The sequence below is a fragment of the Molothrus ater genome, chromosome 3, assembly GCF_012460135.2.
Source record: "Molothrus ater isolate BHLD 08-10-18 breed brown headed cowbird chromosome 3, BPBGC_Mater_1.1, whole genome shotgun sequence".
Lineage (NCBI taxonomy): Eukaryota > Metazoa > Chordata > Aves > Passeriformes > Icteridae > Molothrus > Molothrus ater.
Window position 1 is genome coordinate 21,088,974 of NC_050480.2, and position 21,181 is coordinate 21,110,154.

Below are 21,181 nucleotides of genomic sequence, written 5' to 3' on the forward strand. Positions count from 1 at the left end.
AAGGCCTTGTGAGCCACCTCTGCCTTGCACTGAGTTCAGAGGTGGGAGAGAGGCATTTCATGAGAGAAATGATGGTTCTGTATCAACAGAAGCATCAGATCAGGCCAAGGAAAGCAAGTCGCAGGTTTGGAGCACAAAGCTCCAAGTTCCTCATCCTCACCTCTACACATCACTGACTTGGTTCAATGTGCTTTCTCAGCACAAACAGCATACACTTACACAAATCTAAGAGGTGAACTAACACCACTGACATCTTTTCAAAAAAGAAGTTAACACAGAGAACTGGCCCAGACTTTTTTTTAGCTCAGTATATCAAAGTTATTTACAACTAATTCAGCTTAATGGAACCATAAGAATTGGACACGTTATCTATGGGTTGTGCTAAAACTTCTCCTGACATTACAAAAAACACATGGGCGAATGTGTACTGACAAAGAGTCACAGAGTAGGATGCAGCAGATCCTACAGAATACAGACATTTCAATGGCAGAAAGAGAGCTCTGGAATATTTTGAAAGTAAGGGATGCACACAAAACTTATATCACTTCACAGGGTGAGGAATTTCAAACAAGTCCAGCTGAAAAATGTATTCAGATTAAAATGCTCTGTTAGTGCTTGCACTTTGTAACCTGTAAGTAAAATAAAACAAAACCCTTACCTGAATGATACTCTACTTAATTTTTAATAGGATTAATAGAAACTGTTTTAATAGAAAAAAACAGTAGGCAGAGAAATGCACCATGAATTTTACTGTCCCACCTCCTGTCTCTATGCTGTCACATCAACCAAAACAAGGACAGGCCCCATCACATGAATGAAGAATGATAAAACTGGGAGAGGGGTACCACAAGAGAGATACTTCTGTCCCAAAACTAAGAAAAAAAATGCAGAATAAATATCACTGTGAAAACATTATAAGACAGAGTTATGAAAAAAATCTTACCTGCAACATAGTCACCAAATCCAATGGTAGTTAAAGTGATGACCACAAAGTAAATTGCATCTAACGTGTTCCAGCCTTCTATGTGCTTGAATATAACTGCAGGAAGGGCAACAAACAGCACGCAGCCAAACAGAATGAATATTATTGTTGAAATGATGCGAATCTTTGTCTGACTCACATTCCATTTCTGGAAAGGAAAGGGGAAAGAGAGGAAACCCATTGATAATAAAACTGCACCCATGCACATCAGCACCCATCACCCCCCGGTGTGCACTACATAGCTTTAGAGGACTGCATTATAATTCTCAAACAAACAGGAAAACTCAAGCAGGATTTTATTCTGAAAAGGGTTTCAAAGCAAGCATGACTATCCTAGGAAACATTTGCCAGCAGTAAATGCAGAGCAGGGCTGGATTCTTTATGGGTGAGCAGGATGTGTAGCATTCAGTAATACCAACAGCTGATGATGTAAAAGTTTTGAGGGCTGTCTAGATATTTGAGTGAGTTAAAAGTAGTGCATGCATCTGCAATTTCTCTCATTTGGTACATCCACAAATAATCAACTAAATAAGGTGAATTTTAATCAAGTTCTCTGCAATCAAATAATCAGCTAAACCATATCCTACAAAGCAGAGCTGGAAAGGATGTAAGAGACCCAAACCTGTCCAAGGACAAGATAAACCCACCTAAGCCATTGGCCAGGCAACCTGTGATCATACTCTTGTAATCTGATAATTTTCCTAATTCTTAACCTACATGTCAACTCCTTCTGTTTAGGTATACTGTTTATGGTCTTATCCAAGACAAATACAGAAATTGTTAATTTTCTCTTTCCACCAAACTTTCACAGGTGTTCTCTTTCAGTTACATGTTCTTTAAACCAAATTTATTTATTTCCTTTTCCTCCCCTTCCTATTTTTCTTGCAATCCCTTGGCACCAGCAAACTAGCCCATGTTTCATTAAGTACTATACTCAAAAGTAGATATCAAAAAAATAGCACAAAATGGAATGGAATGAGCCTTTCTTATGCTTTGCCTATTTTCCATGGCAGTATGACATTAACCCATGTTAGCATGTAAACTTCTAGAGTCCACAGAACATTTCCATAAAATTGCACCTAGACAGCTGTTTCCTGACATGCAGCTGCATATTTTATTATTCCTTCATACATTACTTTGAATTTGTCCTGCTTAAATTGAATCCTATCTAGTCAGACTGCTTTTCAAAAATTTTAAGATCATTTTGATCCTCCAAGTTTTAGTTGTCTCCCCAGCTTGAGACCATCTGCAGATTTAATGAACCACATCATTTAACTGCGGTGTATGCTATTAACATTTTTCTAAACTGCACTACAGCTAGAACAGACCCCTGCAAAATTCCATTTTGCATGCCCAGCGAATTTGACATTTTTCATCCATCGAATGCATGTCAGTTCAACCTAAAAGAAGGGATTATACAAGAAACTTGCTCAGAAATCAACTGAAAATGAAATTGTGTTGTTCACAATGGATGTTTTCTTGTTTTTAAGTTTCAGTAGGAACTGTGTTTACAGTCAGCATGACCAAGGTCAAGCTTTTGTAACCCAAAACAGAGTAATAGCTTGTGTTATGGCAAAATAACACAAGCTGTTACACCTGCTCTGACCGATCAGCATCTCCCAATACTTTAGGCAAGCTAATAAACGGAATTAGAGAGTGTTCCAGACTGCAACATCAAGATCAATGTTTTCACTCAGATATTGTCAAAAGAGGGGATGATACTGCTTTTTATCTTGGGGCATTCTTCTTGTAGGGATACACCCAGAATTAAAAAAAGGAAAACCATTATCTCTACAAGCAAAAGAGAGGCAGAAATTGATCTCAGAACTTCTATACCTTTAAGAAAAAAAAATCAGCTATGAAAACCCAGAAATTATAAAGTGTTCCTGTGGAATGTTCTTGACTTTTTCAGACAAATCTCAATGGAAATCTATGTTCTTCACTAGTACCTTGTCTGGACACAAACTGATGTTTCAAAGCCAAAAATGCCTTTTCTTAAAAAGCTTTCAAGCTTGTGTTTGCCTCTTACATAAGACTACTTAGCACAGGCCCAGTTTGTTTTGCATCAAAAACAAAGCCATGTCAGACCTTTTCCATAAAGAAAAGGTGTCCTGCATGCAAGGGTAGGGCTTGGTGTGGAAAACCAGTCCTAACACTTGCAGTGCTGATGCAAACAGCTAAAAAGTTGGTTACTAAGCATTCATTGCTTCAAAAACCTCAGTGAATACATTTCCTATCACAATCTAGATAAAAACCTTTAAGGGTAAGCATCACAGCAGGCTTACAAGTAACAAGGAAAGAGCAAAACCAAAATTATTTGGGAATTATTCCTCTTCCCAGCCATAAAAATAGTAGGGAATATGTCTTCACCCAATTCTCAGAGGTGTTCATTAGCAAGTTCAGACTGTGCCAAGTCCTTCCTACCTTTTCCTGTACACCTGATTGCAACAATGAACTATACCCTGTTTTTCAGGGCTTTTCATTTCACTTGTGAGATTCAGAACAAGCAGCAAAAGAACAAAATGAGGCAGTCAGCATACTCACAACAAAGGTATCTTCTACTTTGGCAATTCCTTTTCCAAAGATTGTCCCTAGTTGATCTCCAACACCAGCCAACAGAAAACCAAACAGAGGAATTCCCAATAAGGCATAGATGATACAGAATATCTTTCCACCTTGTGTGCGTGGGGAGATGTTTCCAAAGCCTAAATTACAAACAACTTGGGATGTTTAATAGGTTACACATAATGCATTATAAGTTTTAAAAGAACTGTGGGAACAGAACAGTTAAAAACAGTCTAACCAGGTTAACCATATGACACAGCAAACATTGAGAGAAATTAAATGAAAATGTAGGTTGTACAATCCTCTCTGAGCTACTCTCTTATCATCTGCTACATGTAGTTAATAGCAATTGATTGATCTATGCCTTAGACTGCCAGTGTCTGCTGCAGCACCTCTAAATTACACAGGTGTAAACACAACACAGCACCTGTAAGCAACACAATTTTCCTTCACATGGGCCAAGCTTCAAAGTGAAGTGGCTTTAAAAAAGCCCAAACCACTTGGATGAGCAAAACAGGGATTTCTACCATAAACGGGACTGCCTAGATTCTTCATTATTAAAGGCCTTGGTTCCTTCAAACCAAGCTTAGAGATACAGCTCATGGCTCTGTCCATTTGAAAGTGGAAATCATTTTGTCTTCACAGGCTTGTGTAAAAGAGCAGCCCAAATTCCTGTGATGGCTCAATTGCTGCTGGTCCACTCAGAACAGAGAAAGTGAAATACAAAGAGCACAGGGTGCAGCACCCGTGGAATGCCCTCAGTACATCTCCCAGGATCAGTATTTAATGATTTGGACAAGGTCACACAGGCAGAACCCTACAAAAAAGTTTCATGAGCTTAAGTCCTGGGTTTTAATTCAAACATTTTTCTCCTCCAAAGGATCAGTCATGTTTTGAGGGAGCAGTAGCAGTAACAGCCCAGAATTTCTGACATTATTTCACTTTTTAGCAGAACAACATGCCCTTCAAAGGAGGCAAAAGGGAAAACTTGTCATTAAAAGACTTACCTTTAGAAATCAGACAAAAGCTTCTTTTAACATTACCTTCTTGTTTGAAAAATAACTTGCAAAAAAGCAAAGTGGTTTGGCATGTAGTTGAGAAATTCGTCTTAGTGTCTTAAATTTTTCATAAGAAAAACATTATATGCACACAAATCTCTCAAAGAAAATCTATTTTTCTAGAAACAATCCAAGAAATTTTACTTTTAAAGTAGCTTAACATTTTTTCACAACCTGACAAAATTCCTGCAATATAGAGTCCATTTAATGAATGTCTTAGCTATTTATCAGCATTTGTATCTAAAGATTCTGAGCATGAAGGTTTAAAATGTAGATTTTCTTTATGAAACCTATTTACTTAATTTCTGGTTCTGCTCTCATGTAGGTAAGCTACACCAAAGATCTGTGGCTAAAACTACTTTTTCCTTTCAGAACACACAAGACAAAACTGTCCCTCACTTAACTTGGAATGGGTTGCTCAGAGAAGCTGTGGGTGCCCCATCCCTGGAAGTGTTCAAGGCCAGGTTGGATGGAGCTCTGAGCAATGTGGTTTAGCATAAGGTGTCCTTTTCCATGGCAGGGAAGTAAGAACTAGATGATATTTTAAGATCCCTTCCAACCCAGGCCATTTTATGATTCGTTACCATAAAATTAAATGACAATGGGAATATATTTTGCTCCTAGATAATCCTCTCTGAAATGAGTTTTCAGACTGCACTTCTGTAAACAACAAATGCAATATTGATAGAATTCAGTCAGAGAAAAGAAAGTTGATATTTAAATTTTCCCTAAATCTTGGCTCATAAACCTTGTCAAAAAAAAGGAAGAAAAAAGAAAAAAAGAAAAGGAACAAAATCACAGGAAATACCAATTACAGGTTGCAGAGTCCTACAATCTTGTAAATGTTCCCTGCACTAATATATGAAAGAAAGCCTGCATCAGAAAACTGGGAAAATGTCACAGCAACTTTAGACCAACCCAACTTTAGACCTTCCTTAAACCAGAGTCAGGGTTAAAATTATAATTCAGGAAATTTCAGCTCCACTGAGTTCACTCTGTCCCTTCGTGCACCAAGGAGTAAAGTTTTAAAATAAAATTAGCTCATCACCAATAAAAAGGGACAAACAGATCCAAGCTGCTCTGTTTTCATAAGCATGCCTGTTCATGGATCAACAGAAGCTTGAATTGTTCCAGGTTATAATTCCTGGGAGGTCTTAATGCAATTCAGAATCAGGGGTCTGGCTACACCAGATTTAGAAAACTCATGCTAGGGGATTTGGCAGTCACATTTTATTTACTTCTCTACAAAAGCAATGTCTTGCAATGGTGACTAAACACCAGCCCAGTGGAGCACATGCCAAGCAGGCAGTTTTGCTTGGCTGGCCCCATAACACAAGCAGGCACTCTGTGAGCATCCCAGAGCTCTTACAGAGGCTGTTGCTCTGCAGCATGCTTCTCATCTGCTGCTAATTGGTATGAGGACACCAAGTTCACATTCAGCTCTGGGTGTTCTCCCGAAATCAGACTTATGTCTTCCTTGAAGAAAGGGTGGTAGTTCATTTTTGCACTCAAATTCTTGGTTTTTATCCTAAAAACTGCCAAATGCTTTTCTTCCATAAACACAGAAAAGGTACTTTGTGATAATTGTATGATTCAATCACACATTACTGGATAAAATAGCACTCCACCAGGTAGTAGTTCATTTCTGTCCAGATGCTCACTGAGCATTACACAAACCATGGGTAGGGTACATACTTTAGTGACCTGATCTACCAAGGGGTTTCCATCACACATTAATCACATTTCCTACTGTGTCATGTTTTATAACAGTCTGCTGCTGTACACCACAGCCTACTTTGAGAGTTACACAAGTTGTCCTTAAATCCTACTCTCAACTGCTCCAGTGAAAACCTAATCCATTATTTATACAACGGGAGAGAAAATGTATTTATATTTCATATGGTTGATGTAATTCCCAAGAGGTTTGTGTCAGAAAAGTATTATTTCTTTCTTTAAATAATTATAATAAAGACAAAAAAAGAGGAATTCTGTTGCTAGGTAAAAACCAAGGAAACTTTAATTTTGGCTGGGAGAAAAGAACATGGCCATAGGAATTCTGCTGCATATCCCTGTGTACCACAGAGCTCCTGCATGTGGAGGGCAGGAACATCTGGCCCCAGTAGCAATGCAGTAGCTCCCTGGTATATTTTCACTTCAGAGTTCCCCTTTCCACTCAAGAGGCAGCATAAAGGCTGCCTTGCTCGCAGACAAACCTTGGGGAATCAGCCACATGACAACACAGTCTGCTGGCTCTTCCCTGCCTCAGAGCTCCTTGCTTGGATGGGATGGGGACAGGATGTGCTCACTGCAACTGCACAGGCAGCCTCAGTGCCCTGCTTATTCTTCACATTTTCAGTCCTGTGCTGCTCAAACCTTCCCCTGTTTCTGAGGGGGAAATTCCTAGAACTGGTCCATTCCCCACTTCAACCCAATATACTTGGGTTTGATTGTGGAAATTTACAAGTTGCTTGATTTAAACTACTAAATTCATCGGAAATCTTCTCTCAAAGCTTTTAATCAATGCTATCTGCCATGAGCAGTACAGAGTACAAAATTTAACTTGCTAAATGGAATCTGTTTCATCCAAAATACTGTCAGCATCATTTCAGACTGTCCTTCCCCAATGCACCCTCCCCACTTCGCTTTCATAACCAGGAGGATGATTTGCCTCCTAATTTCACCAAATCCCTTTCATGTTCTGCTAAATTCTCAGTATGCTTTTAATGAACAAAGGACTTGTCTCTGACAAGCAACTGTGGACAAGAAATGCATTTTACAAGGAGCTTCCAGTAACCCTTGAGTGAATTCTGATTCTTTGATTGTGTGAATTAAGAATAAAAGCCTATTGTAAGTAGATTGTAACTAATTGCTCCACTCAAAAAAGTAACATATTCCAGGGTTTCAGCTCCAAACTCCTAGGAGTCCCCAAGATTCAAATCACGTTCAAAGAAAATCTGTATCCCTTTGGTCAGCTATAGAGGTGGAAGCAGGGGTATGCAAAATGAAAAGGATTTTAAAAAAACCAAAAAAACACCAAAAAACCCCAAAGAAAGAAATATTTTATAGGATTCTTCACTTTCATATAGTCTTTTTGACAAATTTCTGGGAGAACGAAAGCATCTGTAACTTTCCCATGAGAAGCAGATTCGCTGTTAAGCAGATATAAGTAACTTTAATAACTATATATTACTGCTTTTGAGCAAAACAATGTTTGAAGTTTCAAATTCTAGTTGAGTCTTCCCCCATGACAAACAATAGATTATATTGCAAATATGAAAAAGCTTGAAATGCTATGAATTCTCATACAATTGACATGATACTTTTGTTTAGATGGCAAGCATCCTTGTATTCAAACCTTCATAAAAAGGAAGGCTGAAAACTAATTTAAATTTTTTTTGTGTTTTAATTAGAGAGAGCAATTCCTTTGCTTTCTAGTTAATCAATATCTTCAGAAAACTCTTGTGGATACACATTTTCAAAGTGGAGTTAAAAATATAGAGACTCCAAAATGAGCATGTTTTTTACATAAAATTCCTAGACAAAGCAGGGCATCTACTGAAACTACCTAGCTGCAATTAAGTATTTTCCCATGTGAGAGATTATAGGTGTTTTTGATAGTTCTAAGACTAGATTTTATTTGCTAAATTGACTGGAAGAGAGTGCTACCACCTATGATTCATTTATTTCAAGTACCTCAGGTAGAATTGAAAGTTCTGGCGAAGTTATGAAACATTTTCTTTCTATACAAGGAAATGTAAATTCAAGTACGAGCAAATGTTTTCTCCATGTTTATGACAAACCTCAGATTAAACAAGGCATCATTCGTGAGATATCAAAAAGAAATAAAGTTTAAATTATCTCAAGTTAATGCTGTATATTTTAAGGTATGAGAAACTACTCTCAGCAGTAGGTTTGGATATGCAGTCCATTGATGGAAGAGCTCAATACTGAGGATAAATGGTTTGGTGAACAGGCACACTCTTAATTACACAAAAGTGGATTACAGAAAGTTGATACTGAGATTTCATAGAGTCAGAGAAAAGGCAGAGCTCCTGGCTGCGGACTTCCAGGAGGCTGGAGCCAGGGGAAGCAGCTGCCATGGCCTTGGCCTCAGCCACCAAACTCTGTGTGCCACTGTCAGTGGCGTTTCCGTGGTTCACATCCACCCTGACCACCCCACTCAATTACAGTGACTGCCCTTCTCAAAGGGCACACGTGGGTTTTGATACTGAATGTCAAATTGATTTTAAGAGATCAAAGGATGCTTTTTCCAGGCCCTAAGGAGCTATCTGGAAAAATCTTTATAAAAGGTACCTCATTGAATTTCTAGAAGATAAAATGCATTTTTCCCTTTAGATCAGCACTTGGGCTCAGGAGATTAGGATTAAATATATCCCTGCCCAACAGTGTCAAAGCAGAGATATGCACTTAATCACAGATGAATAAGATATTCCTTTTAGCATAAATAATGGTCTAGACATAATCATTAAACAAAAAGGCAATGTTTGTACCCATACTGACTATGGGGAAATCCCTCCATACACTGCAGAAATAGCAAAACTTGTACTCATTGTGTGGAAAACAATCCCCATTTTTACACTAATCCCTTTTCCTTTCCTTCTCTTGACTCTTTCCTACACTTCCAGTTTGACATGCTTGTGTATGCCTGTTCCATATATTTGCATATCTATAAACACACATTCCATGAGGTTTTATGGCTTTGGATACTACAAGTACAAGGGCTTTTCCAGTTCTCCGTGTGACTTCCCTGCCAACATTGCAAAGTAGGTAGAAAATTCCTATTCTCCTTTTTACAGGTAGGTAACTGAAGCACAGAAGGAAGGAAAGTCCAAAATTCTCTCTATCATTTAGGTCGATAACTCACACCAAACAAGTGGCTGAGCTCTATGCATTATACTGACCATTAATTAGTGAAAGTTTGTCATCTGAAGCCCTCAAAGACCCTCAGGATTGCTCAAGCTAGAGATACACAGGGATAGGTGCTGCCAATATCTAAAAGCTCTGGGCTCCCCTCCTGTCAGGGCCAACACATGTGCATGCACATACATTCCTGAACACAGAACAAGAGAATCTGAAGGCTGAACAAGTACAAGGATTACTTTAAAATCTAAACCTCAAATGAATTGAATACAAATACTTTTGCTTCGCAAGTACATTTCTGTGCTATATATACACATGAATTTTTTCACTTATGCACATACTGTGTGCTACAGCCCTTGCTCACAAGCTGCTGCCTGTGGAATCCCATCATGAATATGCAGATAGTGCTCCTCCTTCAAGTTAATTCATCAATTGCATGTACAGAAAATAATTTAACTTTTCAATTTAAGAAATTCCTGCATGAATCCTCCTGATGGAAGAGCCCTGTGCAATAACAGAGATGAAGTTCTCTCTATTTTAGACCATGGTCTGCTAAGAAACCAATTATCTTTGCTTTACAGAAGTTTGGTGTAATTTCTTCATAGAATTGTTTAGGGTGGGAAAGACTTTAAAGATTGAGTCCAACCATTACCCTAACACCACCAAGTCCACCATTAAACCATGTCCCTAGGTGCCACTTCTACACATCATTTATATGCCTCCAGGGTTGGTGACTCAACCACTTCACTCACCCACTCCAGCTTCTAGAAGCCAATTCTCACAGTTTTAGTCAGGGATTTGGGAACCATGTTGTCACAAATTCCTGCTGTTTATTGAGTGTTTGGTATTCTCTGGATCCTAAACTACAAGATTCTGATTTTTAGCACTAGCTCATAATTCTGTGTCACAAAACTGCAAATAGATTATTTAGAAGGTTTTGATGTTGTGTCTTAAAAATAAAATACAGAAAAAACCTGATTTTTAATCTGTCTGAAAAAAAGACATTACCAATACTTCTCTTATAACTAGGAATAATAACAGGAAAGCCTAGACTGACGTTAATAAAGTGTGCAATATTCAAGAACTGACAAGACAGAGGTTGATCTCCTTTCAGAGGTTTCTTTTCATCTGTGTTCTGTGGGAGCACTAATCAAATCAATAAAACTTCTTGTAAAAGAACAAGCTATAAATATTCATAGAAAGTAAGTTTCCTTCAAGTCAAAATGCTGTACTGGAGAGGTGAAGGAGTATTCCAAGAAAGGTCTCTGTATGGATTTGGCAGTATTCAATAGCTCACACTGAGTTGCTAAGGCAATTTCTAAAGGAACCGGGTAATGATTATTAAAATATTCTTAGAAGCTTAAACATCAACTCAGATGGCTCTGCCTCCCAGCACAGATTCTGCATTTCATTCAGCTGTCACTTTGCCCAGTAAACAGTATCTACATCTCATCAGTAGTAGAACTTCTGTGCCTTTTTCAATTATTTCCTTTTTGTTGTTGTTATTGTTTGCATTAATTTTTACCTCTAATTCTTATTCTAACAAAATTGAATTGGCTCCAAAAACCAGAAATTCCCACTTGCTTATTTCCTCTGAGTGAGATAGCTTCATGGGAGCAAGATGCCAGGCTAACACAGCTAGCAAAAACATGATGCACTTTAAAGTGAAAAGTTTATATTCCACCCTTGCATGGAACTTTAACTAGCCACATATGCTTATCAAGTGTAAACACATATCAAATATGACACAGCAACATTCATTCTGCAAAAAAAATTCATTAGCAATATACTGATGTGCAGATAAAATATTGTTCCAGGTGATCCACAAAAAAACTAAAAATAGTTAATTTTACATGTAGTGACAAAAACAACCTGATGCTACAACATTAATGGAAATCTGAAATAACTTTTTTTCTAGTGTTTGATGGTTTTCTTACAATCATTTTATTTCCTAGAAACAAGTTTGCATTTTTGTTTACAAATAAATCAATTCTCAGTGGGTGTTGGGTAAAACAGGCTCTTGCTGGCCTCTCCATCCTAGGGACAAGGCAATCCATATGCTTTCCTGCAGAACAGAAAACCACCCTGCCTGCACATGTTTCTATCTTCCCTACAAAAAAATAAAATGTGGTAGAAGCACTCACAAATTAAGCTTTGCCAGACATAGAGCAACAAACTGTAAACACACCTTGGGGTCAGTGAAGTCACAGGTTTAAAACAAGAACTGCAAATCCCATAATCCTTCACTCAGCAGCCTTGGATCAGACCATGGCAAGCTGATACAAGTGGTCAAAATGACTGCAGGTACCTTGACCTGTTAGGTAAACTACAATCCTCTTTCTGGTTTTAAACTTTTCACACACCCTGTTTCACTTCAAGAGGCCTTTCCTCAGGTCAGTGTTCAAAAATGCAATTATTTTGCCTCATCAGTTTTTTTTCTTCCTGTATCTATCCTTCCTTGTAAGCTACACATATACAGCCCATTTATCCAGAGAAATCCTAGCAAAAACAGCAGTCCAGGGCAGATAGGCAGCAATGATAGAAATACCTATAGAGGTAGCTATACCAGGATGGAAAAATTCCTCATTTGCACATATTTAATATATGTGCAAATATATTGCTTAATATTTATAAGATAAATAATAAGAAAGAAAATATGTCTTCAAGAGAAAATATACACATATTATTTTGTGCATAATGTCAAATAGCTGAGTATTTTATTACTACTAGTAAATAAGTGCATTACTTCATGCAGTCCTACCAGCATATTATAAAACAAAAAAGGTTAAGGTTAAAAAAGAAGGAATACTACCAAGTTTCTAAAATAAAAGGCTCTGAAGATTTTTATTCATATTATTATTTTCTTTAAAAAGAAAATTAATATTTTGCCAGTGAGGTTCACCAGGTGCATGAAGATGGGAAGTAGCCTCTTATTCCTTGTTATTCTCTTTTTTCCCTCCAAAAATCTTTGGAATTAAGACTAATACAGAATATTAGAAACAGAAAAAAGTGGAAGCCCCACGCATAAGTAACTTCCACTGAATTTCCCCTTTGACTTCCAACTACTTCTGTGTTATGTGCTTAATTCAGCAAAGCAAGTAACATGTTTAACTTTAAAAATATTTAAATTTATCTCTATTGAGGTTCAATAACTGAGCATGAGTATACTCATTCTTTTAGCATATACATCTGCAAAGAGGAACAAGCACATAGTTTGTCAAAGGAAATTTTTAGCAAGTTTTCAACTGATTTTTCAACACTGCCATGATAGAAATCACACTGTCACCAGCTCTTTAATTTCACAGAATTCCACACCATGTAACAAAAGATTTTTGATAAAATGTCATTATCCAAGCAATTCAAGAAAGTGCAATTACAAGACTGCAGAAATATTCCAAAGAACAAGAATTAATTTCTGCTTCCAGAGCTTTCAGTTTTCAGTGACTTTAAACGATGCAGGTGTGTGGGATTTTCCTCTGCAGTGAGAGTGCTGCAAAAGGCAGTGGAGGATGAGCCCTCTGTGCCTCACCAGCACCTAGCACTGCCTTTTTCACTGAGAGAAGGGTCTTGCCATGCCTCTTCCATGCCTCCGTGCAAGACACTTAGTGAGCTGCCACTCTAGACATTCTCACTGATTCTTTGGCAAAGAGAGCAGTCTAAAGACAGGGATCTACAGAAAAGAAGTTTCTTATAAAAGTTTATGATTCCAAACAGAAGTTCCTAACAGAGAAGCAATTGAACATAAAATTTTCTCTGTGCATGTTGTGAAGCCATTTAAATTATTATTGTCAGGCAGTGCAAAATAAATTCCAAATGTTTTTGCTTTTAGTACACTGAAGTATTTTGTTTATATTCCCTGCTTGCTTTTGAAAAAAGCCAGTATGATTTACAGTAGATTTACAGGAATTTCAGCACATAGCAAAATTGTGAGCAATTATTACCTTCATACCTTTTTTTAAAGTATATAGGCTGTGATTTTTCTTTTACAAAGCAAGTGGAATCTTTTAGAAGTCTCTAATCACCTCACCTGCATATATGAAAGTAGTTCAAATGGGGATAGAATGCTCCATGAGACAGAGAAGAAGGCTTTCAGCTAAAGATCTCATATTTATAAAATCTTGTATTCCAGTTTATGAAGGAAAGAAACACTAAAACAAAAATATATAAAAGTTGTCTACATGTAAAGATACTTCTCAAGCATCATTCCACTTCTTTTCCTACCCTCCAAAGCCCTCAGCTGGAATATAAATAGCTAAGCTAGAGTGGACTGAGCCATCTGCCTCTACAAACACAGCTTTGGGGCTTGTTTGGACTATGGGATATGTATTCACCCTCCTCTAGACCAGTGTGGAATATGGTCTCAGACCAATCACACCAACCTAGAGTAAAAAAAAAATAAAAATAAATATCAAGCAAAGGGAAAATCAAAAGGAAAACAACTGGAGCATCTGACCTCAGATCACCAGCTCTTATATTTAATGATTCTCACCCTCATGGCTGTGAGGCACAAGGTACAAGCTACCTCTTCCCTGGTCTTCCCAAAAGACCCCCAGGTATTCCCCCAACCCCAGCTTTAGATCCCACTATCAGCCTTCTGTCCTATTTAAATCTAAATTCCTTGAGGGCATTTTGTGCAGAGTCTGAGAGGACACCTGAGAGCAAATGATGACCCAGGGAAGACACCAGAAGCTAATGAAGTCCTGGATTGCAGCACCACTGCCAGTCAGTAAAATGAAGGCAGAAAAGGAGAAGGAATGGCCTTTGAGGAGTACATATTGGTGTCGTTCAGTATAAAAGTTTTAAGTTTAATGGATGAGGGTTTGATCTAGCTCCTACTTTGAATAAATAGTTCTGCCAATTTGAAATCACAAAAGCCTCCATTTACTTTTTTCCTCTGTCTCTCCTTAAGTGTCAGTACATGTTCTGAAAGCCACAGCTCCCTTTTCATCAAAAGCACAATATCTCTTTGAACTGAAAAACAAGTTAAACATTTTCCTGAATATAAAATAATATTGTTTCTCTTCCCCTAAAACATGAAAGTACATATGGAGATACAGACAGCACAGCAATTATTCAAGCTAAGGACAATAAATCTTAATGACTTTTAAATAGAATCGTCCCTGCACTGAGAAGACACATTAATTAAAGCATACCCTGTGCTCTTTTTCAGTCTTTTAAGGTGGATTTTAAAAGGGAGGTAAGAACAGTAACATTTATATATATTCTAATAAGAAGAGCATTAATAGCATTTTCAGCAGATAGTATATATCGATATTAATTTTTCTATTGTTATTATCATACTCTGATATGTGTTTCAGAAAATAACATCTGCCAATTAGACCCACTGAAGGTCACTACTACTCCATTACTACCAGAATAAGCAAATAGTAGATCAGGCTCATCCTTAATTATTGGGGAAGCTTAATCAACATTTTAGCTACTGTGAATTCCATATAGGGTCAGTTTGGAAAAGAAAATGCATAGAATTTAACATTTCCCAATATATATTTCAGAGAAAAAGACCTATATAGAGAAAGAAATCTGCACTCATTTTCTTTAAATGCATTTGTATTTTCACTCAGAAGCTATTTGCCAGAAAAAAAAAAAATAGATGTCATTTTCTCCCTCTAAATATTCCCATTATTTAGGAATATGTGATCCTGAAAATTAAACCAATGTAAGCAAGAATCTATCCTAAAGGGTTTCTAAGAAGTCAAATGCTGCAAATTAGTTTCTTCATTTTTTTTGGCAAATAGCAACAGTTGATTTTGCAGAAGCCTGCTTAACAACTGCAAACAGAGAAAACAATACAATATATACTTCCCCAATATTACTTGCTTTATACTCATCTTGAACAATGAAGTTGGAGTTACTATCTAGTGTCCAAATACGAGAACAAAATTGTCTCCTATTTTAAATATGACTCCTAAATAGAATTAAAATGGAAAGATATTACTCAAAACATTTTGCGACTCCAGCTGTTTTTGCTTATGGGATCTCATTTTCCTCAAGCAGCCAGAATGGCACCTAACTGGTATAACTGGGAAAAGAGTTACTGCTTTAAAAATATCCCACCCAATGCCTACATTAATTTGTTTATGCTGCAGTTGTCTGATTCTACTAGAGAGTATTCATCAAGAGAATACCATAATCCTCAGATTATAAGAATTAATTTTCCAGCGATGAATTAAGATATCAAACTGAAGCCTAAAAATTTCCAGCTCACTTTAACCAGGACTTTTTTGAGGGACCAGAAATATTTGAGAAAGCATTTTGTCAGTTAGTTAGGTATATCTTGCAGCGTAATCTGTTAACACAAAAACGGGGCGGGGCAGGGTGGGAGGGATGTTTGTTGCCATTTTGCTTTTTCAGTATGGCTCTGTGACTCTTGGCAGGAAAAGAGCCATCAAATGAATTATTTATGCTTACACACCAACAGATGGAAGCTAAATGACCAAGCAATATGTGCTGGCAGCCCAGAAAGCCAACCGTATCCTGGGCTGCATCAAAAGAAGTGTGACCAGCACCAGAGTGATCCTCCTGCTCTACTCTGCTCTGGTGAGACCTCACCTAGAGTGCTGCATCCAGCTCAGGGGTCTCCAAAAGGGGGATGTGAAAGTGCTGGTGCAAGACTAAGGAGGCCATGATCAGAGGGCTGGAGCACCTCAAACATGTAAACAGGCTGAGAGAACTAGGAGTGTTCAGCCTGGAGAAGAGAGGGCCTGAGGAGACCTTACAGCACCTTCTGGAACCTAAAGGGGGCTACAAGAAAGCTGAGAGGGACTTTTTACAAGGGCTTGCAGGAATGGGACAAGGGAGGATGGGCTTAAGCTAACAGAGGGCAGGTTTAGATTGGATATTAGGAAGATGATTTTTGCTGTGAGGGTGGTGAGGCACTGGAACAGGTTGTCCAGAGAAGCTGTGGATACCCATCCTTGGAACGTTCAAGGCCAGGGTGGATGGGGCTATGAGCAACCTGGGATAGTGGAACGTGTCCCTGCCCATGGTGGTGGTATCAGAAGGAATCAGATGATCTTTAAGGTCCTTTCCAACCCAGGCCATTCTATGAGTCTATAAATTACATGTCTATTCATATTTCCAAAGTGGGATTCAACAGTGTAAATCTTCTGACTCCTTTCTTTAAGTGATCACGTACAAACATTATGGTGTTTATCATCTCACATTTTAAATTTTGCCACACCAAAATCAAAATATCTTGAGCTTCTCAGCTGGCTACCAAGACATTAATCAAACCCCTACTGCATCCTAGGTATTTAAGTTAGAATAATTTAAGCATTTAAGAATTTAACAAAATTTTCTCCCCAAAATAAAACCGCAAAACTACTGTCCTCTGTATCTGTGGTCCAACATATGCTAGCCCCAGTCAAAAGGATGAATCCCTGGGACCTAAAGGTTTTCCAAAAACCTGTAGTTTCTAAAATCATTCTAAAGTAGTGTTTTTGTATTCAGATCATAACAAAAGAAAGAAAACAAAGAGGATAACATCCCACACTGTAAGAATTATAAATGCATGAATGGCCATAACATTTCTTCCAGAAGGGACTGCTGGTAATTTGGGTTCCTTGATACCTGAACCCTAGAGCACTACATACATTAAAATTATGAACAATCAGACTAGAAATATTTTTTCTAAACAATTCTACTTTAACTTATACATAGTTCTATGATTTAGAAGGATCAATATAGATAAAAAGTTTGGAACCTAAATAGATTCTTAATGAAATACCTACAGATGGAACCTATTATCAAAAGAAATACTATTCTCAAATTCATCCTTCGGGAGAATAAAATGGGTAAGGATGCCTTCTAGAGGAAGGCACGCAGGTAAAGCTGAATGATCCAAAGCTGCCTCTAATTGAAATATCCATTATGAGAACAAGTAGACATAGGACTGGCATACAACCACACTCAGGAAACAGAGAGGACATAAAAAGATTCTACATAATAGTATCATATTCTTTTCATGTCTTCAATTATACTAATGTAGCATCCACACACAAAAATTAATTAGGTGCAACAGATGTGCCTCTCCTTGTTACTTGTGTCAAGAAAATTGCTCCAGAAATTAGCTCAAGCTAAATCAAAGTGTTCCAGAAATACAGTAACAGTAGCTCTTATGAATTCATATTGCTGCATTTATTGAAGCAAACAAGAATTTCCTTCCAAAAAGACACTAAGACTTTGAGCACTCTTGCCCTCTGTATCACTTATACAGGTTACAAATACATGCACACTATAATGAAAACAGACCAAATCATGAGTCTTCATAAAAAGAGTCAGTCTCCTATCTGTACTGAAAAAAAGGAATAAAATTTAAAGATCAGAATCTTCAATGGTATATAAAACCCTTCAAAAAACCACTAACATGTACTGGACACTGTTCTGAAAGTGAAATTTCAGGTTGCCTGTGCTGATGAGATGCCTCAGAACTTGGACATCACAATATGTTGATGATGAAACACAAACCACCTTCCTTATCTTGAGAAGACTTTTGCCAATTAAAATGTAAATCAGCTACCAGAATAATATAACCATTTTCAAATATCTCTAAAAAAGTAATCTGCCTTTGAGGTTAAATATATTTTCTGGTAAGTATTGACAAAAAAAAAAAAGAAAAAAAAATTAAATTATATATTTATTTCTTTCTAAATAGGCAATGCTTCTTCCAATTCAAGCAAAGAACACAGTGACCTGAAAATAAGTGTATGCAATTCTAGAGAGGGAGTAACTGGCTCTATATACCAAAATTATTTCCCTGCACATCTTTAAAAAGGCTACTGGATATGACTAAGCCACTTGATGCTACCTCCTCTATCCTGAACAATAGCCTCCAGATGCTCATTTTCATATATCAGTACAACTGGAGGGAAAAAAATATATATCATAACTGTGATGCTGTGATGTCTGCAGTGGAGAAATACTGAGGCCGGAATTGAGCTTTCCATGGAGCACTCTTCAGCTGAAAACTCCATGGTGTGCCTCAGCTGCATGGCTCAGCCCTCTGCTCATAAAGCCTTGGTACACACTACAGAGTCCTAATAAACATGCAGGGCACTGCCTCTTCCCTACTGCTTCCCACTGTTAACCATCATTTTAGTCAACTGAGAATCTACAAACTACCATACAATTTAGATTAGGAAATGCAGGTTTCCACATAAAAATATCCCCAAACCCAAAGTTTCCTCTATTCAGTATCTAATCTTTGCATATGGCAGCATTTAGCCAACAAAAAATTAATTTCTTACTTGGCATCAATATTCGTAGATGCAGGCTTGCCTGTAACAATGGTGTAAGACTAGGAGAAACTTTGCTCTCAAACAGCTTTAGAGAGAAGGAACTTCAAATCAATTTTTTAGGATGGAACTAAAAGCTACACACTTCTTTAGGCAGCTCATGTTTCCCTTTTACTATCACTCATTTTAAAATCCTACCACTCTCAAGCTGATTCAAGAACAAATATCACCCTGCAAAGTTAATGTCATGCATATGAAAAATACAGACCTTGAAACTGAATGTATACCCTGGCCTTTGGATTGTCATGTAAAATTAAGAATATAAATTATAACACAACTTCTTCCTGTAAGAGCTCCCTGATGAACAAAATCAGCTATTCAATATTTCTCCAGGTTCTTTGTGACAAAAAGTAAGCCAGACATGTTGCTAACTCGATTTCTCTTTTTCAGGGAAGCCATGAGTGATGTCCTTCTGCCCCACTGCATTTCTCAGCTGGTAAAAAAGGCTACATCTGCTCGCTCACTATCCTCTGATGTTACTCCCCACAACTGTTTTTGGCATCAGCTACCAGCTACCCCTGTGCTGCTTGTTATCTTCTATAAAATGGATGAGGAATTGCATCTTTTATAGAAGTGACATGAGATGTCCCAGCTGAAGAGCCTTGAAACCTCAGAACATGAAGAGCAGGAAAAAAAGTCAGTAAACTTTTTTTCACCTACAGTTGCCGATTTAATTTTCTTTTCTTTTCTCCCACACTTCTTTCATCACACCCCCTGCAGAGAAGTCTGACAAACTCTTGAACCCCACAGAATTTAGCTCCAAAAAACCTCTCTGACCAAAACCAAGGCCAGGATCCAGGGCTCAGCCAAGGCAGCCAAAGGCATTGACCACCTCAGCAAAGTTGCTAAGACATTCTCTTCTAGAAGATGAATATATTTAGTTTTTCTACCAGAGATTAGACCTGCATAAACTAGATCCTGGCTAGGCCTCCCAAGAAGCTTGAAAAATCCCTCAGAGACGTTGCATAACACTTCACTGTTCTCAAAGGGACTGATGACATCCAGTCAAGATCACTGTGCTATCACTCAAACTACAAATCAGAAACTCAAGCTCACCTGTCAGCCAGGAGCTACAGACAAAACTGCAGAGCATGAAGTGCTTTCACCCTCCCACCACTCAGGGAAATAGCAGGGTAAAGAGAAGACCAAAATGTCACCACATCAACACTGCAAGTAACAGGTCAGCAATGGTGCAGCCATTTGGCTGTGAAATCATCTGTCACCCCAGTTCAGACTGGAACTTCAGGTACCAGAGATTTCAAATCAGTCTCTACTTATATATACACCAGCTGAGGGGATAATTTTTGGCTTTGCATCCCAGAAACAAATACATTCAAGAGACTTTATACAGCAACTACCAAGGTGTATCAGGTGCATGTAAGCTAACACATAAAACGTCATCCAGAACATGATCTTAGGCACAAAATGCATGTAAGAGTGCTCTGATTTTTCACAACTGTTCAGCCTCTCTCCTGTTTGCAGGAGAGCAACCATTTTGAAGAGAAATTTCTGTTTGAACAGAAGCTGTTAACATACACTTATTTGTCTGGAGGTGGCTACAGTAAGTGACCATTAAAAGGTAAAGCCATATATTTCTTGGAGAGATGCCAAGATATACATATATTTAAAATACCTTAATGCAAACACATATGTATAAACATATGTTTGTACCTTTAAATATACATTATTTGTGCCATCAGGACATAAAGAATTTTGTTGTACACAGATTGCATCCTACTGTTCTCCCTACGGCAGAACTGAGCCATATTGTAGCCAGATACCAGAAGTCTTCATATTCTTACATACAAAGACATTTTCTGAAGGTCTTTCACTGTTCCATTTAAGTTGTTCCAATTCCTCATTAGCTCTGAGGAAGCTTTTGGTTGGATTTGAAAAATCCCTCAGAGACATTGCATTGGACTTGAAATCTTTCTACGTGAAAGGACAGATTGTCAGAGAATACTTTAGCAGCATCAAAATAAAATAATGAAAATCTAAAGTATAAACAACAGAAAGCTAGAATGGCATTGATTTGAAGAAATTAAGAATATATATAGCCAAGAAACCAAGAAGTAGTTTCAGTAAAAGCACATTTACTCTCGACCCTGGTGGTATTCCCCAGATTGAAGGAAAAAAATGATACTATTTTTTCCAGCCTATTCGAATTAATTTGTATTAATATTCCCAGAGTGCCTCACAGCAAGAACAAAACGTCATGACTACAGAAAGCCTTGAGAAGCATATGTCTTTACCACAGATCAAAACAGGAGAGTGAAAAACTCTGGGGTTAGGCATCACTGAACTCATAAATACTGAATCCAGGTATATTTCCATGCATATGTTGTCTTCTAGCCTCAAAATCATCCCTTTTCCACAGGAGT

At 37.7% G+C, this 21,181-nt stretch overlaps 1 protein-coding gene across 3 annotated transcripts in view; it reads right to left on the bottom strand.

The window, feature by feature from the left end:
• The window catches only part of KCNK2 (potassium two pore domain channel subfamily K member 2), a 127,102-nt gene that overhangs the window by 24,022 nt on the left and 81,899 nt on the right, over positions 1–21,181 (bottom strand). For all 3 annotated transcript variants that reach the window (XM_036380635.1, XM_036380634.1, XM_036380636.2), the window contains 2 exons: positions 3,527–3,687; positions 944–1,130 (listed from right to left, as the gene is read on the bottom strand). In XM_036380635.1, coding sequence (XP_036236528.1) covers positions 944–1,130; positions 3,527–3,687 — 348 coding nt within the window. The remainder of the gene's footprint in view (positions 1–943; positions 1,131–3,526; positions 3,688–21,181) is intronic.